The 24,836-nt window shown below is 35.3% G+C and overlaps 1 protein-coding gene across 9 annotated transcripts in view; it reads left to right on the forward strand.

The window, feature by feature from the left end:
- Window positions 1–24,225, forward strand: part of sky (GTPase-activating protein skywalker) — a 119,535-nt gene extending 95,310 nt beyond the window's left edge. Inside the window, exons 5-14 of one of the 9 annotated variants that reach the window (XM_076135812.1) lie at window positions 7,469–7,593; window positions 10,820–10,966; window positions 11,456–11,640; window positions 12,810–12,975; window positions 13,475–13,504; window positions 14,127–14,213; window positions 17,524–17,682; window positions 18,232–18,335; window positions 20,442–20,576; window positions 21,258–24,225. In XM_076135812.1, coding sequence (XP_075991927.1) covers window positions 7,469–7,593; window positions 10,820–10,966; window positions 11,456–11,640; window positions 12,810–12,975; window positions 13,475–13,504; window positions 14,127–14,213; window positions 17,524–17,682; window positions 18,232–18,335; window positions 20,442–20,576; window positions 21,258–21,399 — 1,280 coding nt within the window. In that variant the 3' untranslated portion in view covers window positions 21,400–24,225. Of the gene's footprint in view, window positions 1–7,468; window positions 7,594–10,819; window positions 10,967–11,455; window positions 11,641–12,809; window positions 12,976–13,474; window positions 13,505–14,126; window positions 14,214–14,745; window positions 14,839–17,523; window positions 17,683–18,231; window positions 18,336–20,441; window positions 20,577–20,606; window positions 20,745–21,257 lie in introns of all 9 variants that reach the window. The other 8 variants (XM_076135809.1, XM_076135808.1, XM_076135806.1 and 5 more) reach the window with 8 other exon arrangements.
- Window positions 24,226–24,836: the final 611 nt, after the last annotated feature.

Genomic DNA, 24,836 nt, shown 5'->3' on the forward strand with positions numbered 1-24,836 from the left:
TGCTTCTACGTTATATCCAGCAACGTCGCCACGCCGTCTCACCGCACTCTGCTGAGTCTAAGTCTATTTTAATCCAGTAATAAACTCGGCCACCTTGTTCCCGCTTTAGTTTTATTATATAAAAAAGGAATGTATACTAATTAGCGTATTTGTTGGACTGAAAACGTATCGAAAAGCCAATTTCAGTATACACTAGAGTAGCTTTAAAAATCGTTTCATATTTTTGCTTCTGCGTTTATCGATCTATACTTATATCACAAATGTGTATTTTTGTCTGTTTGTCTTTTCCGAGACCGATAGAAACAATTGTGCTGAGTTATAGACTTTTTTCCTGTTTTCAACGAAATTCAATTCGAGAGCAACCAAAGTTCGTTTTTTCAAAATTGGTATTAAACTTCCACCATACCCAAGTAGAATTAAAACCAAAATATATATCCACAAATTTTCAGTACAAATTATCTTAATAGCGTACAATAATGAAGGTATATTTCAAGAGAACCCTTCGTACAGTAATTTCGTTGGTATTATTAAAGCACGGTATGAAATATCCCATAGCTCCCGACTTCCCGCCTCTAATGAAACCGTTGAGGATCATATATTATCAAAGCGCTCACTGTTCGGGATCAAACTAGGGTTGCTTGAGACATTCTTGTATTTTCCGGGACAAATCTAGCCTGACGATCATTGACATCGTCGAACGTCAAGTAATCCCCGTGAGAGTCGGTTCTGGGGACTCAAGATTCCCGGGAAAAAAATCGCAAGCCATACCTGATTGGAGCCGCATCTTAGCGTAAAACAATTAGAACCTCATATTGCATAACAATGGGATATTAGGAGTATGTGAACCAAAAATATTGGTGTTTAGAATCCATAATATAAAGGTCTCATTATTGATCATGGGATGATAAGTAGAATTTTGAAATAAACCTGACTTTAATTTTTTCAGGCAACCCTGTTTGTAACCCATTAGGTTTCACTATGTTATGTTAGTGCTACGGTATTTTAAACGTGAATTAAAGAGTCTTTGTAAATTAAGATTTATTTGTGAAATGATAGTGGAAAACGTAAAGATATTATATTGCATAAAGATTGAGCATATTTGTTTAATTTCTTAGAGATATGGGATTTGTATATCTTAAACATCTGGTTGAACTTCTTCCAAGTTAATTCTCTTTGCCTTATCTAAGATATTTCGAAAATTATATGTGGCATTGAATACAACAATATAATTATGTACTTAAAAGACTTTATATTCTATGCTGTACATAAATATCCCGAGAACGGTAATTTGCAAATACATTGTAAGTCTAATTAAATAACGAAATATGATTCATTATTTATTTCTAACAACAATATCATCAATTGTTTCAAATATAATCATATTATTCAACAACTTTTGGCTATTTAAACCATGCAATTGGCCAATATTTACTTACATTGAAACAGATTGGCAAACGGCAAAGACCTATATGCCAATATGACACCAATTGAGGCGTAATTGTGGACAGATGGCGAACATCGCAGACATAACGGCTCGCCGCATAAATTAGTCCATTCATGCATTTATATGTGTCTTATGTTATCACTGTAATTTACAGTCCTTAAGAATAAAACATGTTTAAAACAAATATTTTGGTTAAATCAATCCTTTCGGGGCCATCTTGTAAACCCATGGAAACAATAGTATATTTAAAGTGTATCAGAAAATAACAATTGGTCTTTGTATAAAACATGCCAAAAATAAGATTATTTAATAATTGGAAAACAGCGAGCAGGAGTTTCTAGCCAGCTCTTCCCTTTGCCCTACCTTCCGAACTGGCGGTAAATTCACCTACTGTATTTTTACAATCGTAGTTTCTGTGTTTGACCTAAATTAATGAATGATTCGATTTTGATTCAGGCAAAGGCAGATAGCGAAACGTAATAACAAAAGAGAAGAATATTACATACTAAACTCTTATAACAGTACATCCAAAAGGTCATATCTTCTTACCACACCCAGGACTTTTCCTTGCATTAAAAGACATTTTCCTCCCTAACTCAATTATGGGTTCACTTTTTCCATCAGCGCTGCTAATACATTTATCGAGTGGTGCCGTCACTGGCTCGGTCCAGACGAAGGACCTTTAATTGCGTTACCCGGTAGGATATTAAAAGCTTTCTTATGTTGCTCTTAGTAATAAACCTTTCCCTTGAAATTCTGTACTTAGTACGGGTAATTTTTTTTGCGTGGTTGCACAAATCTGTGTAGTATTTGCCTATTTAAATATAAAATATTTATGTTATTAAAACAGGTTTAGTTTTGTTTGGTCTTTGATATGTTTTTTTCCCTTCGCATTTATCTCAGGACGTTAGCGTTTGTCATATGTTGAGACACTATTTATTTATTTAAAACTTTACACACGAAGAATGTATAAGGCAAACTTAATATCATTCTCTCCCATTCTACCTTAAAGTGGTGCAAGGATAAAAATTTGTACGTGCATACAAAAACGGAAAGATGAAACCCTACATCATTCTTCAATGAAAGTTGACAGTCAAGACCAAATATTAGGAAATTTCCAATGGCAGATTTAGTTGTTTATGTATTAACGATGAGTGATGAAGACAGACGTAAAAGCAGGTGCAACATAATATTGTATTCCTGTATATTTATCAACATAGTTCTACTGGTATCCGCTTGCCAAGATGGGCGGGCTCGCTAAGCATCATAACAATGTTTATTGTGGCTGAGTGATTGGTTTATCACTTGTGGGATAGCAAAAGCGTAATAGACGTTCTGTGATCAAATTTTAACTAAAGTATAATATATTTGTCAATGTGGTGTAGTGGTTTTATTAGCACACTAGCTGACCCGCGCAACTTCGCTTGCGTCACATAAGAGAGAATGGGTCAAAATTTTCCCCGTTTTCGAAACATTTTTTACTGGCACTCTGCTCCTATTGGTAGTAGCGTGATGATATATAGCCTATAACCTTCCTCGATAAATGGGCTATCTAAAACTGAAAGAATTTTTCAAATCGGATCAGTAGTTCCTGAGATTAGCGCGTTCAAACAAACAAACAAACAAACAAACAAACTCTTCCGCTTTATAATATTAGTATAGATAGCACATGGACTGTTATTTAGGCTCGGGCAAGTCATTTTTCCAGTTTTTTGTTTTCAAAATGTGCAATGTTTTTGCGATATGGGATAACGGGTAAAAGTTTCAAGTAGCTGAGGCTTCGAAATTAAACCAACGACGATTTTAAATCTCTATTCAGTTACTAAAAAGTCTTTGTTTTACAAAATCTGCCAAAAATGGTAAGTACATGCAAACATCTTTGGAAACATTCGATATCACAACTTGTATGTAAAGTTGCGAATTAGCTGTATTTTTATATAGCAGATTCGCAAAAGGGTTTCATATGGTAATAGCAATAACATAGTGATATACTGATAATACACAATGATTAAGACAGTTTCCGTATCATCCTGTCACCCATCTATAAAAATGATAAACAATACCCATTAGTCGATACAAATCACGTCAAAACACAAGCCAAATGCACGTAACAACTTACAAATAAAGTTATAAACACATAATTAGTTTAATTAGGCGGCCCGTTCTGTACCACCTGTGGTTCATTGTTCGTGTAAACAAGCGCTCGACATGTTGTTAATGTTTGCACACAACAATGTATGTCTTGTTGCTTCTACCTTTTGTTTACGACGTCATTTTCTTCTGAAATGAAATTCATGAAAATCCATATGCATACTCGTACTAATATTATAAATGCAAAAGAAACTCTGTCTGTCTGTCTGTTACTCAATCACGCTTAAACTACTGAACCAAATTGCATGAAATTTGGTATGGAAATATTTTGATACCCGAGAAAGGACATAGGCTATAATATCATCATGCTACGACCAAAAGAAGCCGAGTACCAGTAAAAAATGTTAAAAAAACGGGAAAAAAATTCACCCATTCTGTCTTATTGGACGGAAGCGAAGTTGCGCGGGTCAGCTAGTTACTAATAAATAGGAAAAATAGTATGGTATGACAAGATTTGTATGAATGTGAATGGAACAAATAAAGTTTAAAGGGATCGGTGGTATAAGTGAACGGTGGGAAAAAGTGTAGTTTTTCGTGAAAGAGTAACAAGCATACGTACATCCATCCATCATCACAATCTTTCGCTTTTATTATATTTGTAGGATAGCGGATCCAGTATTTTTTTAGAGGTACATATTTAAGTCGATTTCAATCAGTCTTTCCCCCTCTCGGTCTGGATCAGCTTATATTGCCTGTATAGGCTACAATTGATGTCCTTTTTACAAAGATTTATCTTATACTTATAATATTTAATGATTTATATTTTATCTTCAAAAATAATAACGTAATGTTCAATTTTATGAACAACAATACATTTTCTTTCCAATCATGTTCACGTCTTCGCTCAAAATATGGATGTCACATAACATATTATCTCGGCTCGTCTACTCAATCTTACACGGAATGAGGTTTTTGATACCTTACAAAAACTCATTTTCAATATATTGGAAGCTTCATAATAACTTTTCTATCTTAATCTTATCTTAAGACGCTGTTGAAGAAATTTAGGTATTGAAGGGTGTGAAGCGTTTGAGAACATAAAGTATGTTACAGATTATATAATAATTTGTTGTACAACAGTAAAAGAATATCTGATTTTATAAAGCACGGTGTAGATGGCGCTAGATTTGACGGTAATAGAGGTCCATCATAGCAGGAAAACTGGACAGGGAAAATTGTAGGAAAAAAGACTCATATGTCGCCATTTTTCTTGAAAAAACTTGCCCTGAAATTATGTTTAACCAAAACAAGATTTATAACGAACTGATATATAGCATACCTAAATATAAAATAGGTACTCTAACAGTATTCTACAATATATTTCTAAAACGTTACTTTTTTAACGTACATCTTAAACCACGTGAGTTTAAAAGAAGCAATTCGATTGTATAAATAATTCAGAGCGTTTGAACCCATTAGTCACAATCAGCAGGTCGTTAGCGATTCGATTTGTGTTAGACGATAGTTTTACAGTCTACAACTTAATCCGAGCTTAGTAAACTATTAGAGCTAGTAAATTCAACTGTAATTGTAGTTTGGTAACTATGTTTAGCAGAGAACAATAACCTCTTCAGTGTTACTTAATTATTTACTAATTCAATTATAGCATGCTAGTAAACACCTCCGGCTTGGCTTGCATGAAATTTTTACTGGTATTATATGCCAAAATGTATACATTACGCTTACACGATTAAACAACTGCTTTGATTTTAACAATAACATGTAAGAAAGTTAAAGACTCGTTATTGAACATAGCTTCTATTTCGTTTAAAAAAATCCTTATTTGTTAGTTTAGCTTAGTTTTGAATATTAAATTGACTTTTTTGCCCAGGAATGTCACCATCATTGGTAAATGTATAATTCATGTTTCTTGAAAATAGTTACAAACAAGAAAGCTAACATATAACAGGCTATCCCTGTTTCAAACTACCCGCAATTCAAATAAATATTTCGTATTTGACCCCGATAAACCAATTTAACACATCGTTTCATCATCATAGTAAATAGATGGCACTACATCAGATATCGGAAACCGATCCGTGCCATTCGCGAGTTCGTATCCCGGGCTCGATTGCAAATTGGAAGTCTTGCTCCAATTTGTCATGTTCAAGCTAGCGTTAAGTGGGATGTAGGGATGTGACACACCTCGGGACATCCCGGGACTTTGCGGTTCTAAATTGCAAGCAAATTGAATAACAAGCGCTGACGTCTATTGTGACGATTTGATTTAATATATAAAGGGGTCTTAATATTGTTTCAAAGTATAAATAATCCTGAACTGTCTTATAAATATTTGCGGTAGTGAAATATTTATTCATAGATGTAAAGCTTACCCGCTGAGATTTCAAGTTTCACCCAGTACGATTAAATATTAAATTTTCCACGAGGCCATCGTTTGACCTTCACTACTTAAAGGGTAGCGATATTTTAGGATTAGGATGAATTAACAGATCCTTTACAAATAATTGTACATTTATTATTTTCATCTATATTATCGCTCCACGCAGCATTCCTTCTGTTTGTAAAGCCCTAATTAAACAATTTCACTTAAAGCGCTTAATCATACAAATCCATTTCAGAGGTTTTTTTCTACGCAATCCTCGGGGACCCTTTTTAATTCATCAGCCTTTTTTTCGACTACGTATAAAAATATTGACTTTTTAAATTAACATTCGCTTGTTTGCGAATCCCGGGGTGGTTGGTACATCACTAGGGTAAACGTCACATCCCATCGGGATTGAAAGTGGAGGCTTTGTTTTATTTTCATTTTGTAATTGCCTTGTATTAAAGCTCGGCTTCCGGGTTGTAGGTGATGTAGCAATTAGCGGTTGACGTTTTTAAAGCTAGAATGATGTTTGCGTTCGAATGCGGTTTTTCGTAGGGTTTTATTGCTCTATATTGTGTTTGGACGGGAATAGAACAAGGACATGGGTGTAGTAAAAGAATATTATTTACGTTAGCTGATTTTATCAACTAAAATCAAAGATACTTCAAATATCTAACTCTTGCTTTTCGCCTGTGCGTTAGACTGTGCTTACCAAATGCGGAACGCGGAACAATATGATTAAAATCGGGACTATTCCGGAAAAAATTTGCTTGGTGGGCAACTCTAAGCTAACCACGTGAAAATAAAAAACATTTTCCAGTCTGCCCAGAACCCTAAAACCACTAAAACCGAAATATGACTTCATGAATACACAAGAAGGTATGTAAACTAATTCTGGGTCCATTCCGAGGTACATTATACACCTACGTAAGTCTTTGTTTAGTTAATACACTCTAACAAGTGATGAATAATATACACGCCGGCATTTTAGTGAGCTGCCAAATTGTTAGCGGATCTAGATTCTTTATTAGTTATGTGCTTGTTTTGTTACCAATGTAACTGCTGACTGTTTTATTTTGATTTCTACTTTGTTCTAGACGTTTTGATACTTTGATCAAATGTTTTTGACGTCACTTATGTTTTGGCTGATGAAATATATTTCTGTCGCTAGAATTCTCGTATGTAACTGACGATATTTTTTTTACTATTACTTCGGTGGGTCGCCGACCTGGATTAATTGTTGTTCTTCGATGTCAAAATGTCTCACAATTTCCCGACTTGTGATATCATTTATCTACTTTCACACTCTGGTTATGCATAAGTATAATAGAAAACTGTTAAAATACAAAATACCAAGGCGCCTAGTGATATTGTCAAATAAATAAAACTAAGCTGGTAATAAGTTATTTGTATGCTATTTTTATTTAAAGCTCTAGGAGCGAGTAAGTGCCTAAGAAGCTAATTACCACAAAAGATTCTAGTACCTAAATAAGTATTTAATTTTCTATAAACTTTACTTATGTAGTTCTGTTTGTTTTTGTCCACAGAAGAGGAATGCTACCACTGCATGGCGAGTCTGGTGGCATCCAAGGAGAAGATGTTCATCACACAAACGAAACTACTCAACGAAGTCACATGGAAGACTGTTATGCAGATAGCTAAGAAACATGCCGTAAGTACTAAGTACATATTGTTATACCTTTTTTTGGCTAGGAAAATGTATTACGGCACATCCCGCTTCAGGGAGGAAGCGAGGGTTTGTGGGGATCCACCGCCGGCTAGCGGCGGATTAAAAAAATTTGGGCATACCGACTAAAAACCTAACGGTGTTCCTTCAACAGTCACCATAAAATGGCCAGGACGCGGTACCTCCAATTGGATACTCCGCGTCCCAGCCGTTGACATATTGTTAAACCTAGGCTTTCAATGACATGATAGTGCAGAGCTGTGCATGTGTTGTATAATGATCAGTCTGGGATTTCTTGCATCAAATAATTTTTCAATAAAAAATATAATGTTTTTCATAATTAATCATGTTATATGTGCCCCATTTCATAAAAATCCAATCTTTTACATTTTCGTCAAAGAATATTTGACTATAAAAAGTCGTATGTACTAAAAATAAACCTAAACATAAATCGAAAAGGCAAATGAACTAGAAAAAGCTACTTAATACTATTAGGTAAGATCTAAAAAAATGCGTAGGGAACCTTCAAATCCCCAAGTAATGGTCGCGTGTTTTCATTTACAATCAAACGAATTTAATCTACATTTTTTAAATAGTTTTTTTACTTGTACTTTTCTATAAGCTTTAACATACTTTGTAGTTTTGCGTGCTGCGTACAGCAAATATTACGACATGCCTAGAAACTAAATTTTATTGCTTTGGATGAGGTAAGAAGTTATTTATTTCAGTCTAGAAACGTAATATCTGTAAAAGTGTTTCCAAATAAAGTATACAAGTAATTTACATGCTCTTATTTTTATTACTATGCAGCCATGCCCAGAACTTAGGGTTACGCTAAATAAAAAATATAAATATACTGTTTTCTTCGCGTACCAGAATAAATAAATAAAATGTCCATCCTCAGTATAAAGACCTATCTATCGCTTAAAACTTATCTTTCTTCTTCAATCGTTCTACAATACATTTTTAGACCCACAGCTCAAACCCCCTCACCATTCCGAGAACCCCATAACACCCTAGATAATACACCATTAAAATTCCCCATCAGGTCGATACGTTGGTCCTTATATAAGGGACATTGCGTGCCGGTGTTTCGAGCCGCTGTATCGAGCATATTAACTCTGCTATGACTGTATAGCACGCGATCGGTACGCTTATTCCCTTTGTTATGTTGGTCTTTATAAGTATTACGTTATTTATGTTTGTTGATAACAAAATTTGATTAAAATGTCAAGGATCAAAATCATTTTGTAAGTATAATAAGAAACATTTGTCAAAACTGTTCCCGTGATGCTGTTCGGAGCCGGGTGCTATCCTACATCCTCCTAATATTGTAATTGGAAAAAAAATGTGTTACTCGTATAAACATTGGCAGACGTAGTTTATAACCTGGATTAAAAAATCGGATACATCTTACACCAGAAAATATAATTGATGTTGACGAAAAAGCGAGTCAAATCTGGTGTTAATAATTTCTCACGCTAGTTATTTTTTTTGATAACAGAAACCTACATAGTTATAACCCAAAATGATGAAATTACGGGTAACAACAAATAATAAAACAAACACTATTAGTCACTGTCTCGCTATAAAAAAATACTTACTAACAAATATGACTCATTCCCTTTATCTAAATGCATATACTATCTTGGTGATCCACCCATATAGTACAACTATCTTCTTTACGTAATTATAAGAAAATACACAAAATAATTATTGGTATTAAGAAACTATAACATAGAAAGAATTGAAAAAAAAAAGAACTCTGTCCGCTTGAATTTTTGTACCCGCTGATCTGTAGAACTACTGAACGAGATTAAATGATATTTTCTTTACTAGATAGCTATTAAGTTTAAACAACACAGGCAATTTTTTATCGCATCGGAATTTACGCGTAAAAACAGCGCGTCATGCAGTGTGTTCACAACAATACATCCACACTAAACAAAATAAAAACTAAAAAAATCGATCAGTAATTGACATACAGATTTTTACAAACATACAAAACAGCGGGCATAAATACATTAATGTAAATTGTAACCTGTTGTAACGTTGTAACGATTCATCATCTTCACACGGTACGTATTATATCGATACAAGGGCCGAGGTTACAACACTATTCACATCAATAACTCGAGGTGAACGGCCCTACGTTGAAATCGATAAGTTACTTGAACTTTAAAACCTAGTTTAGTAGTTTTACTATGAGTATTCACGTACCAGTTTTCTGAAAGAAAAAATTCCTACTAATATTATAAATGCGAAAGTTTCAGAGTATGCATAGAATTTTGGATGTTTGTTTACTCTTTCTCGCAAATACTACTAAACCTATTACGATGAAAATTAGTGTAGGTAGCTGAAGGCCCCTAATAGCCTTTTATCTCGGAGTGATGGACTCAAGGCCTAACCTCTCCTTCATTACGGGAGGAGACCCTTGCCCAGCAGTGGGGCATTTATGGGTTAAATTTATAACTGTCTCACTGGTGGCCAAGGGTCTCCTCCTTGAATCAAAGATGGGTCAGGTTAGATACAAAACGATATTTATTATACCACATTTTGTGTAAAACGTGATCTATTGACCTAGGTTTACTTGCCGTCATAACTAATATCGAATTACAAGCAAAGTTTCTGTGTCGCGTATTACGTCAGAAGTGCAAGCTATTCCGAGCATTATGACTCATTCTCTCTGTTTATGTACGGCCATTTATATTGCAATAAAAGTATTATCAGTGTATTGAACTTTTTACATGACACTGCATTTAAATAATGTATTTGATAGATATTTTCTTTGGAAATAAAGATGGTAGGGGTACATTTCACGGTGTAAAAATACGCATTATGTAGGACTTGTGAATTGAGCAGAATAAAGCAGTTTAGCTGCAGAAAAAATCGTTTATGTACTACAGTTTGGTTATAAGTAAACTCATGAATTCATTACAAAATTATGTTTTCTGCCCTTTTAACGCTGTAGGATAGGTACATATTTAGTTAGGCTCTTATTTACTACAAATATCTGGTAAATTGTTGCCATTCAATCACTAGTGTTATATTAATCCCTTTCTCTGTGATAGAAGAGAAAAAATAATAGATTAATTACTTGCTTGATCATGACGAAACATTAGCACTTTCATACGATATTCTTTGATATTTGACTAGTAGTTAAAGCTCAATTATCCTACAGTTTCCGTACACTGCGTCAACATGTTTGCAGAAGTCGGCAGCCCAGCACCTTTCGCGACTGTCGGGCGCCATCGGTCCCGAGAGAATCTACGCCGACTGGCAGTGGTGGATCCTGGCCGCGCTACCCTTCCCTCACCTCGTCAGGGTGCTCGACTGTTTCTTCCACGAGGGGATCAAGGTAATTATGTCATACTATAAAGTTTTTATCCACATTCAAACTTCTTGAAGAAGCAACGGGTGGGTCTTAGTCTTTCCGATTTGAGAAAAATGGAATTCGCGCGTGTGTACATTGCCACCAACCACTTGCGTGTTATTCTTCCTTTGCGAGGACTTAAGGTTCACTTGTTGTTGCATAAAACTATCTGTATGATTATTATTTATCTATTGGAGAGTGGTGAAATGTCCCTTCTTTCTCATGTGGAAAGGAGAAAGACGCATTAGCCCGATTTACATACACACTCTATAGCGCGAGCGCGTGTGGAAGGGCAAAGGAATGACCACGCGCCGCACTCATCTGTCAAGCCCGCGAACAAAAGCGAAGACGGCGCTGCTTTCCCGCGCGTAATCCTGTACGCTCCTAAGAACACGCCATAGAGTGTGTGTGTAAAGGCGGCTATTGGTACGGTTGTCGGACAGATTTATTTAAGAGTACTTGATGGTTTTTCAGGTGTTTTACAGGGTGGCACTAGCGATCCTCATCCTGTTTAACAAGCACGCATCGAACCAGAACTCTGAGTGGTACGCCGAGGCGACCAAGAACGGCGTCGACCACGCGATAGACAAGTTCTGTAGGAACATGCCCGCATCGCCCACCAAGCTGCTCAGGACAGCTTTTAGTATAAGAGCTCTAAGGTAAGTCGATAACCTCACAACTGATTTTTCACTACGATGCTTAAACTAGCCATTTGCAACACTAACGGAAGGTTAAACATAGGACTATTCAAATTATTTATTAATTTACGTCAAATGCTGAGTCTTATGATAGTCAATGATACAGAGTGAAAAATTATCGCCAGTTCGGAAGGTAGGCCAGTGAAAAGAGCTCAAAAATACTCCATACCACCCTTGTCAAATTGTTTATACAATATTTCTTAAAAAAGAATTTCTTAAGAAAGAATATGTAGTATATTTTTGCAAAAAAAATGTCTATCCAAAGCACAAGAATTATGAATGTGAAGGATATACACCAAGAATGTATAAATACTTTGAAATCGATCTAATATATATGAGAAAGGCAGAGTCCGTTAGAAATATTTCCAAAGATTTAAATAACATCACAAACAATAAATAACGAAATTGTATATTAATAAATAAATCTTTGGCATGAAAAGTTATTCAAAATCATAAATCACAGTACTACGGATACAAAATTTGGTTCGTTAAGCCATTCGTTGGTGAGAAACTGAATACATAATTAATTCGTTCAAACATGCAAATATGCCGAGTCGTAAGGATATTAGATTTTATATGTAAATTCCTTCAGTTGACAATATTTATTATCACGTAATTTATAACTGTATGTTTTATGATGATTTAAGTAGATTTTTCAAATGCATCGATAGTAAAGTTAATGTATTATTGTTCCTGCAGTGCTAACACGTATTTCAGTTGACAACTATTTGAGAGCACCTATGCTGTGCATTGTTTTCTCGCTTACACTATAGTGATTAACGCGTTACGGCAAAACGGCAATGTACTGAAGAGTGGCCTTCAATTTACGTACACTAGTTGTCAACTGAGATACGTGGTACGCATACTGGTCTTCTCAAATCCTGAGGCTAGCTAGTATCTTACTTATGAGGTTTTCTCTCAGGAAATTCTTAGTGATATTCTGCTGTTGATCCTGCACCATATCTCTTCCCACCACTATAAAAATAGCAACTGCGTGCAAAATGCATGCTACTGTTGGTGTGTCGAGTGTTTAAGTGGCATCATTACATTCGAAACTTTCGTATAAAGTTTTAAAATGCAATGTCTAATAAGAAGAAAATATTGATTAACTTTTTATTTTTAAATTACAGTTCACAGTACATATCGCGGGTTTTCATCAAGACAGAGATGACCCTCAAGTCGAAGGCGGTGATCACCGGCGCTCGCCTCGTCAGGTCCAGATCCTCGGACAACCTCCCCACCAGCCAGTCCCAAGTCAACATCCAGATGATGTCCCACACACTCACCATACGCGAGGTTAGTACTGATCAGTTTGATTCACCCGATCAAAGTGATCATTGAATGATTGATCACACTGAACAAATGTTGGCAGGCCGTTTTGTTGTAGTTATAATGTATGGTTCATTTATTGATCATAATGATCAGTTAATGCTGAGTGATGAATACTTATGACAATTGGTTTTCTTCAAACTTTCTTCATTATCTCAGCTAATATGTATGATTATCAAAATAAACTAGGTCACATTATTGATTTTAAGTTTATTTTAATGTACTAATACATTATGGTTTATTTTTATAGTATTTCAGCTTTGTCAACAAATTATAATGACAATATGGATATACATGGATTTATATTTATAAGCCACGTGTAGGTTTATGTTTTATGTACAAGCTTAAGGGTAGCTTTTATGCTAACAGTCACGATGATTATATTATATTCTAACTACACACTGCACAGCCACAAATATATAAGGAGGATATATTTGTATATCAGTTTATTTTACTTGGTTCGCAGAGAATGTCTGAGGAAACGTGCAAACAGATGGTATCGTACTCGACGACATTAGGCGTGGCTTTGGCTTTTATTTATCATTAAATTCATTCGATTGCAACCCTAACACGACTAACTTTAAAATCGAATTGTTTTACAAATTCGATAGTGTCCAAGTCTAATATATTTTTATGTAAGATACATGTTCTTTCGTTTGTCGAAACCACCGTTATGTTATGTTCGGTCTGTGTAGCGACATTCTGTGAATGACTCTTACGTTGTTGTGTCCATCGGTGTGATCATACGGCTCGACTCTATACTCATTAGTTAGATACTTGATGATACGAATGAAGGATATTCAACATTCATATCACTCGCTTTGAATGTCTGATTTATTCATGTTTCTATCATTGTTTTAAGTGTGTCTCCTCTTTGTACAATATATTTTTCTTATTTTAAGATATTGAACATCACGATGTCAATGCGTTTGAGACTTGGCATGTGTGTGTTATTGAAGGCTCTAGGAGTCGTAAACAGATGTACAAATTGGCATAACAAGTGGATATAGCTTGAGAAATTAACAAATGTTGAGAAGATATCGATAATAGTGATGTGAAGGTCGCATGTAATCGATTGTTTTGTGTGAGTGCTAACTGTGTGTCGATTTTCCCGTTAGGGCTCACATTCGCCGGGCCCGCGCGCCCTATCGATGGGCGTTTACCCAATCCAAGCGATCAGGTCGCAGATACTAGACCAGAACGAAGTAAGATACAAGTATTAAGTCACCAAATATAAGTGTCGCCCTATTGAGAGCTTGCGACATTATATCGATGTTTAGATGCACCGCTTGTCACTAGGTGTTTTTTATTTATTTCGTTCTTTTGAAGCGTTAGAAGCTTTAGAAGATTCCTACAAATAAAATCCAGCTTGTTTTTTTTTATTACAATTTTATTTTGCGTTCCTATGGTAAGTACGTGTAAGCTAGTGTGCATGACGGCTAAATAGTGCGTCCGTTTGTTGATGTTGTTTTATGTTAATTTTGTACAGTGCCGATTAAATAACTTATAACACGAGATCTCTACGACAATATGACGACAAATAATAAATAAAAATATCAATACTTATATCATAAAATATCATTATCGATATCGATAAATCATTTCAATTCTTCACAAAACCAAATTCATCGACATAAATATCTCTAATCATAGACATTTGACCATTCTGATCAACACCTGATCATAGCGGTCAAAAACAATGATCGATCAATCTGATCATGAGTCCATGATTCGCAGAGCCCACGTTCCTCCCACCTGGCCATCTGGTTCCCATTCCCTAACGCGGTATTCAAGGACCAACATCATCACGCGTCAGATTTGAGACAGAAGGTTGGACAGACATACTGTTGAAATTGTTGATCACTATTAACAGGGGTCATTGTTCTCGTGGTGGCACTTTTTATTAGTTACTGTTGTATTACATATTTATTTGCGCACATTCTACAGTAGGTAGTACCTTTCAGTATTTTTTGTGGGTTCCGTAGGTTAATTTTTTTAATTATTTTGTGCTAAATATAGTATTAAAGTTGTTTAAATAAATAACTATATCTACATATACTTAGTTTAATTATGTGTGTCTTTAAATAAAAATTGATAAGACAGTTTTAATAATTTTTGCCGTGTTCTTTTTAGATTGTTCTTGTATTTTTATTTTCATAGTAACATGAAAAGGTTTTAGATTTGTTTTTTATGTTTTATGCAGTTAGTTGAAATCTGCGGAACCCCTTGCATGTATTTGTACAACCCCACTGTAATCTAATTGCACCACAAACCTCAAAAGAGAGGCGATATAAATATATTAATGATAAATCATTATAACTTAAGTGGACTCGCACTGGATTAAAAAAATTGCAGAAAGTTGTATTGAAACAAACTAAAAATAAAATACATTTTTGTATCTGAATATTCTAAATTATATATAAAGCTGAGGAAAAATAGTGTGTTTTTTAAAGTAGTGTCTTAGTTTATTCGTTTCACGTCATGATTGATCACTTTGATCGACTCAATGATTGGGAGATGTTCTGATCAAAATGATCAGAATTTGTTAGAGATGATTGCATTTTTAGTTTTTATGTTTTATAATTATTTTCTATCACTCATCTAGTAAAGTAAAGATCTTAATACTATTAGCTGTTATAAAATTATTTTATAACATTGAGTGAAAAAGAAAATTATAGCCAACCAGTACGTGTCCACTTAGTCTAAAGTTATAATAAATTTCATTAGAAGATAAAATTACTTACAGATTAATAGTAACAGTAGCAGCTGGCTATCGATAGATTATAATTCATTGTTACAAGTATTTATTTACAAAATTTGAGCCAGTTTCACAACTTTTTGGACAAACATAATATGAACAGAAAATGGTGACTTTCTTAGTTTATAGATACATAGAAAGCAATACTAGGGTTGTTTATAAATAGGTAGTAGAAACACGAATTAATGTATAGTAATAGTATGGACACACTGAGATTTTTATCAATTTTTCCTCTTAAAGAGAACCTCATAAAAATATACCACTAACGTCCCTTTCAGGTATATATCATGTATACTGAATTAGCCCAGAATAGGTGCCTTTACCCACACGCTATTTCGCGCATGAAACAACAAAGGAAAGAGCACGCGCCGCGCTCATCTGTCAAGCCCGCGAAAAAACGTGAGCGAAGAGCGCGCCGCCTTTTCCGTGCGTAATCCTGTACGCTCCTAATCACACGCGAAAGAGCGTGTATGTAAAGTCGCCTATTTACTCATAAGAAACTTCTATTGAAAGCTCTACGCCAGTAAATCCGTTTTCACGAAACGCTTATCTGGGTTACAAAATGATTGATAACAGGGATTAGCCGGGTATGCTGCGCCTTGTCCCACGTCCAGTAATGAGAGCCTAATAGCCACAAACTTAGGACTGGAATGAATAGAATGGTATCAACTTTTAAGCATGGTTTTAAGGACCCATATCTTTTATAGGTTCCCGTTATTTGTGACGAACAATTCCACGGAAGAAATAGTTTAGTCTTCGTACCTAAATGCGTTATTCCGGAACTGACTTGTTCTGGAAAGACCCTATTTCCATGACGCCTTTTTTATTCGTTATCTTGGTTTCAAAATAGTCTTGATACCAAACTTCTCGTATTTAAATACTAAATTGCTTCGCAAATAGAAATTCATTATTTTCGTTTAGTTATTTAGATAATGTATGTTTAGTGTCTCAGTTACCTAGAATAGTTATATGTTATTAGAATAGATTTCTAAATAGGTATATACAATACGCACGACCTGTAAGTTACTATATTTTTTAATATATATGTCTAAGTGTATAGTGAAATGTATAGAAAGTAACTCTACTTAGTTGTTAAGTTGCTTTTCCCATATAGATGTTGTGAAATTGGCTCCAACTAGAGCTACTTACTTAATTATTTGATGTTGCATGAGATGTCGTTATTACATTATGTTTTTAAATTATAAATACGGTGGTGGTGCAATTTTACTTCAGTCAAAAGAACAAAGATAAAAATATAATTAACGGGGAAAAAATCAAAAACATCTTGTCTCTTTTCCTCTTAGTTTATTTTGTTCTGTGTAAGAAAGAGATGGTAATATTGCACAACCACCAGTAATAAAGTAGTAACTGTACGTGTGTATATTGTTGTACGCACACAAGCACACTCACTCGTACACGTCTACTAATACACCACTAACTGTGACGTCACTATGTTGTGTTGCCAGCTATGAAAATTTAAATTAAATGTCAATAAACTATTTTTTATCCGATAATATTCCTTAGATTATTTAACTGTTTATTAATATATTTGAAACGTGTAATTTTTTTCATTGTTATTAATTACTGGCTGGCGCTAAATATTACGCGCAAGATAAAAGATGAAATTACAAACAGAAATACAAATACCTTAGTAATTGTTTGTAGTAAATTCGTTAGTTGATGTTCTAGCAACCATAGCGTAGTCATCAATCATGAACTACAAATACCTGTTCCTAACACATACTGTACTGTTTCAGCTTTTCACGCTATGGTCGTGGCTACCCGTACGCATCACGATGTACCAACCAGTGTTGTTGTACACGACCGAAGAGCATGGTTGCTCGTTAACCACTTTCTACGTGAGGGTCGAGCACCATGAACCTACGTTGCTCATGATCAAGACTTGCAATAATGAGGTAAGCGACCACGCCGCTACCATTGCGTCCAGAGGCCGTGGGTTTGATTCCTACACCGAACAATTATTTGTGCGATCCTCAAAATGAGATGTTCTTTGTGTCCGTTGTTTGTATGTTTGTAAAAGTACTCGCGACACAAGATCAATTGTTAAAGCGGAGGTTGCCTAAAAAAAAATTTTTCGACCATATTTTTATAAGCACTTAACAGTTAGGCAGATAAAAGCATTTCTTGGGCTCGATTTGAACCCAAGGCAACACATCAAAGGCTTTCTGTAGTAATATGTGATGCAAGGATATATCTTACATACCTAAGAGTTTATTGTTAAGTACTTTAAGAAAGACAAGGCCCTCTCTCGGCTAGACTAATAAACTCAAGACCTAACACCTCCCGCATTCCGGGGGGAGACCCGTGACACTCGAGAGACAGTTATAGATTTAAAAATTGATTACTAACTTCACTGCCCTATGTATATTGTAGGAACTCAAATGGTAAAGGATTTAAGAGAAATTAAACTTGTTACATAAATGCAAATAATAATAATTTCCCAGGTATTCGGTGCGTACTGTTCGACGCGATGGTTCGAGCGCAACCAGAAGGACGAGCGTGGTAACCGGCAGGCTTACTTCGGCACCGGAGAGACATTCCTCTTTAGGTAACCTATACTCCTCTATATAAGTAAAAAAAAAGCAAATCGTATTAAGTTAATTCATTATATACTTAATAATTTTGAGTACGAATCAGTACACAGGTACCAGTGCGAATCCCATCCGGAGTATTTTGTTCTGAGCCTGATTTTCAATTATTTATCTATGAATTTAGTAGTGTATAAAGTATGTTTGTATGTAAGTATGTTTATCAGTTATTTGGTTACCGTAGTACAAACTCTGCTTAGTTTGAGTTGTCAAATGATATTTATATTTAAATGCCAGAAATATTCTCAGCCAGACTACATAATAGTATATGAAATTATTTTAAAGTTTACTTTAAAGATACTGCAATTGGGTATTTGAGTAGGTACTCGTCAAATCGGCTGCTCTTTTAACGGTAAAATTGGCTTTCTTGTATTCACTGGAAAGTATTTCCACTTTTCAGTGAGGTCACGAGCAATTAAAGTATCTCCTTTGTGGTCAAATGAGTGATCTTTTCTCTAAGTTTTCTCACTGATTTTGAATATTTAAAAAAAACCTACTTCATCAGTTTGCGTAACCAAGTAATGTACCCAATATTTGACAGATAGGTAGACAGTGTTGCTACTGTACATGCTGTAGTTTAAAGTTGCCATAGTAAAAATTTGTAAATTTGTTTTATGAGGCTCAATATAGAATTTATTTTTATTGTAAATTAATATGTATTCATAACAATATGAGACATCTACCTACAATCTACAATTATTGTAATCATCAAAATATATTTTTAACATATTACTATGTATAAACTTGCTTTATATAAAGACTGCTTAAAACTATAATTTTATATAAACTGTAGTAGATTAGCAAGCTTTATTAATTGATATAATTAAATAACTATATTTAAATATGTATTTATAAGTTATTTAGGGGCTTATACTGAGCACATGCAAATCAACATTTTTTCCTTTCTTTTCTTTATATTTATTACTATTTTATAATTTGTAAAGTTACTTGTTTTTTCTATACAATTATTTATAAAGGTAATGGGGCTCTTCGGGTATCTGCTGGACTAACCCGCGTATTAATTTATTCGATCTAACTTACATTATTGGGTTTTGCATATTAACTTGTAATAAACATTAATTAATCGATGTTTTTATTGTATTATAAAGAGCTTGGAGTTGTAAAATATATTTAAAATACTTCTCGATGGAAGAAAGGCATAAATGGTTTGATATTTCAAACATGTTATGCTTTATTTCCATTGCTAAAAATGCTCTAAGATCTGTGTGTTTTTTGCATTTTTATGTTGTTTTGTTTTTTGGGAAAATGTTAACCTTTCTAAGGATAATTTTAGCTACATTTAACTATCCTCAAATAATTTTAATTTCCTTTGGGATTTATATCTTATTTCATTTTAAAGAGTATTTTTTATTTTTTCACTGAAAGAACAATTTTACCTATTATCCTGTCTTGATGTCGTTTGGACAACATTATTTGTATTTATAACTTGAATGCCTCATATTTGAGCATGCCTACTAAACAATATTTATGTAAAACATATCTATCATGTACATTTATTTTTAACTAAAGGGTTATTTACAACGGGCAATAGACTTGCATCGTGTAAAATACCTTTAGGGACTTTATTGATAGACTGCTATGAACTTAGAATCAGTTTTTACAATCTATTTTAGTATGTCCAATGGGTTGTTAAAATCTTACTTCGAAATTAATACCAGTTTAACAATACGGACCTAATACTAGCTTTCCACATTCGACCAACAGTCAAACACTACACTCTTCCCGACTAGTCCTAACTCACACTCACTCATTGATCAAAACAGTCTCTTCACACATTATGGGCCACGACCAACCTCTAAGCCTTGGCCATCACAACGTTGGGATCTGTGTACAATTTACCACTATTGGATATTGCACGCCAACATAATCCAACATACACCAACTACCTCTACACACAATTGGACGAAAACTCTGGCTGTTGGTCGAAAAAGGGAGCATAAAAGTCATCTATCAACATAACCTCCATTACAAAAGTATTTGAAATACGTTACCACCATAATTCATACCATGTATTATAGTCAAAGCATGTTGCATCAAACCCACAGCTTGTACCCGGAGCGCGCTAAATACCCATGGGTGGGTTGTACGACGGGGAACGACGGGAAAGGAGAGGAGCGAGTTGCACACGGCTCAGAACTCTTCATGGCAGCTGATTCAAAGATGATTACCATCGGAGGAGGGTCAGTACTTCTTGTATATTCTGTTTTCAGCTTGCACCCTCACCGCGCTAAGTACCCGTGGGTTGGGTGCCTCGAGGACGGCAAGGAGGGAGAGGCTGATGCGAGGACTCCTCATGCTAATTCCCTCTTTATGGCTGCTGATAACACAATGATTACTATCGGTGGAGGGTATGTAGGGATGAATGTGATGTGACCCCTAATGTGTTACTTACGGGTACAAATGCCTGTATGTTTTGTGTTCCCATTTTGGAAATTATGTGTGATTGATGCAATCCTATTCGACGTAGCAATTTAATCCATGAATATCCCAATGCTGTCTTGTCCATCCCGGCATGAAAGAAAGGTTAAGCCTTAAGTCCACCAAGTGAATTGAAACTTTACATTCCCTTGAGAACGTTTAGAAGAGTTCTCAGTCATGCAAGATTCAAAATGTTTCCCCTCACTATTAACGTATGATTGAGTCTTAAGATTCCAATTGTAATCACGTTTACGCCAAGTAGTTAAATAAATCGTTTCGTAAGCATGCATAAACCATAGCCGGACATTAATTTGTTTATTCGTTTTTTAACAAACTTGTAATAGTTACTGTCCTACTAATAAATTCCAATACCTATGTTAGATTCATAAATGGAACAGGTTATTGTTATGTAAGCGCTATAATACAATTTGTTGATTCCACAGAGACGGTCAAGCGATCTGGATGGACGAGAACATAAGGTTCGGCAAGACTGACCGCTGCTCGACGTTCAACAACCCGCCGCTCTGTCCCAGCGGCGACTTCGAGATACGCGTACTCGAAGTGTACGGGTTCTCCGGCGCGTAGACCGCCCCGAGACACATCCGACTATATCTCACCAATCCTTTCACATTATCGCTTATCAAATAACGCGATACCCCACACTGCACCCCAGCCCTCTCCCGCCCCCAATATTTCAGTAAAATAGGGGGCTCCTAACTAAATATGCATCGATCACCCTTTGCCGTGTAACAGACTGTGTAGACGTAATCCTAATATTTATTGTACGATAACCTCCGTGTGGACCCCGTAGATATCCTAAACGATTCGAGCTGTCCGTTCAAGACAACGAAGACGGGGAAATGTAGGTTGTTTAAATATTTACTCGTGTTTAGATTGTGTAAGTACAAAAATTTTTGAATGTATCGTACCTACTCTCAATGGATTAAATACGCTTATTATGGAAGCAATATGTATTTGGGCTCAGCCGTGCGGTGGTCGGGCGGTGCTTTGTCGATGCGAACATTCCAGTGACGAGACACGCGAGTAGTGCGGCGGCGACAGTCGGCGACACGATCCGGTACAAGCACCAGTATTTCCTATGTTCATAAACATATAAGGATATTTACTCACAGATTTTGTCATTGCTCACAAATGTGTACCAAAGAATTTATCGTAGAGAGTTTATTGTTCGTGCTTCGATGGTATTAATCAGACAAGTATAGCGATGTGTTCTCCTTATTCTACATGTTTGTCAACACATCGCTCTATTTCTATAATCGTAGCACCGAGCTAACGAAAATATATTGTATTAACGATTCAGAGAAGGCACAAATCGCCACGCAAATTTCGCTCTTATCATCTAAGAGATAAAATTCAACACAACACTGCCATTGTTCGCAGTCAAAATAGTATTATTTATTACGTATTACGAAATATGTGCCAAAATCGGACCATATACGAATTGGCTACTGAACTCCGGACGTACCGGAATCATTTGTTTTCTACATAAAATGTATGTAAAGTATTTTACACTTGTATTTTGTATCGACGAAACGTAAGTGAATATGTTGGCTAGTTAGATTTTGTCGAAATCGTATAAGTTTGACTGTCTGGCGGGCGCAAGTAATGCGTTCACGCGTATGTTATTTGTTCCTAATTTCTTGTAATAAAATTGCTTTATGAAGCTTGAAAATTGATATTAAAATTAGGAAATAAAATTAGTTTTATAGATTGTGGACAGCTAGGAACGCAGTGCGTGATTTCGAGAAAATAAGGGAAAATGATAGGTACATATTGTTGAAGTATACATTTATTATAGGAAACAATGTTATGTTAGATCCACATTGGATGCGTGAGTTCGTATCGACACACGAACACCGGATGACGGCTTGCAGCGCAGGCGTGCGCAGGCGACGTTCAGCGACACTGTGCGTACACATATCCCTGTTGGTACAAAGGGTTACACCTGCGTTCGTATCACCCGCGGCTTTTTCCGCTACGTTTATTTTGTAAATATTATTTTGATGCAGTCGCCTAACTATCTGATCATTTACATCAACTACCCACCTTTATAATTCAATTAAACTCGTAAGTTGACACTTCAAATGCCAAAAACGGAAAGTTATGTAAAAATGTTCACATGTACCTGAGTAATGTGTTTTATATATTATGTGAAGTTGTGAATGTCGTTAAGTATTGTAGCCCATACACATTAATATGTATTTTGGTTTATATATTTTGACATTCTAACTTTTAAATATTTATAAGGTATTTGATTTTCGAGGGACGTTAGATTAAGATATGCAGTTAAGTGTTATGAACTATCATGGATATATAGTTGCATGATTCGTTCAATTAAATGTTGTTGGCACTTTTATGTTAAGTAGATTTTTTGAATGGAAGGTATAGTGGTGCATAGAGCCAATAGTAGATGCCGTGCGTTGCTGTAGCATGCTTATTTGTTGCAAAATGTATAATCTCACATTGCAACACTATATGATCCAAGCGAAATATCACCTTAACATTGAAGGAACAAAGATCAATAATACTACGGCTATAGTTAAATTATAAAGGTGGTCAAGCGCGAACATGATCGCTACTTAGACGGCTGTACGTAGCGAAATTAAGGTTTGTCATGGTACTACAAACTATAATTATGTTATTCAAAAGCCTAAGACTCGTTTTAAATTCAAATTATTTATGTAACTTATTGAGTAGGTAACATGTAACGTTTTATATGTATGTTATACGCGTCTCTGTGCGGGCGACATATCGGTCACATGTTTTTTGTTTTAATATTAAGTATCGCGTTTACAGTCGGCCGTGAGACAGAATAGAAACATGAATACAATTCATTGATGGACAGTTGTTGTTAATAAATAAAATAATGTGCAACGACCGGGTGTAGACGCGACGCGCCGCGGTGACTCTAGTGTAGTATGTTACGTTAAGCGCTAAGGCGACGCCCGCAGAGAGCCGCCTCGCGATATGTTGCTGTTAGCCAATTTGTCGTTGATCAGTGTAAAGTCTAGTCTTTATCCTGTTTTTATTATCTCTAACGATATATTATGTAAACTATATACAAATTGATATTTAAAAAATAAAAATTTCGTGCGTTTTTGCCCCGATAGTGGGAATGTAGGCTCGTGGTTAGTTAGTTGTAAGTACATTTAATATATGTAAATTTATTAATCTCCTTTTTCCTTTTCAGTATTGTGTCGTATGTTTTTTTTATGTGAGGAGCATATCATATTAAGTGACAAGTATGAGTGATGCGTGGTTCTAGTGATTGTTTTGTTACTGTTACATTCGAATAGTTTTAGTCCGCCGCTGTGGCGACGGCGTAAAACTTGTTTATGGTAATGTAAATGTTGCTTCATAATGTGTAAAAAATATATAATCCTATATACATATTGTAGTTTTCTTGATACGCCTTTTTACCTTAGTTCGTAAGGGAAATATAGCATTTGATTCACAATAAAAGCTATGTGCAATACCGTTATATTTCATTACAATAACATACAACGTGCCGCTACTATGGCTTGTTTCCTTCAAAGTATGGGTAGGCAGCAGGGCTAGAGTTCCTTACTTATGTGGAATACAACAATTTGCATCCGAATTACAACTAAGTATGTAGGTACCTATTAACAAAGAATAAAGAAATTTCCTCTACGTAACAAGCTATAGAATAAAGTTCGTTCACCGTGCTCTCGATTCATTCGATATTCAAATCAGTGAAAGTAAAATGAGAAAGAATGCTACTACAATGATGCTTCTCTTGTCTAGCGACTCTGCTATTGGGCAGCGCACGTGACGCTGACGCTCCGTTTGATGTAGGTTCTTTGATCTATCCCGCCAGTTCCCCCCAAAACCTGTGCCGGTACCTACATTCCGCGCGCAAAGAACAAAAAAAAAAAAAAACAATAAATAGTAAACCTTATACAAAAGGGACGCTTCTGGTTTTTGTCTTAGGTTTTGGTTTAAAATAGTAATAGCTACTGTTTTGTGTTTACCTACCTACT

This window comes from Anticarsia gemmatalis, chromosome 3 (genome assembly GCF_050436995.1).
Source record: "Anticarsia gemmatalis isolate Benzon Research Colony breed Stoneville strain chromosome 3, ilAntGemm2 primary, whole genome shotgun sequence".
NCBI lineage: Eukaryota > Metazoa > Arthropoda > Insecta > Lepidoptera > Erebidae > Anticarsia > Anticarsia gemmatalis.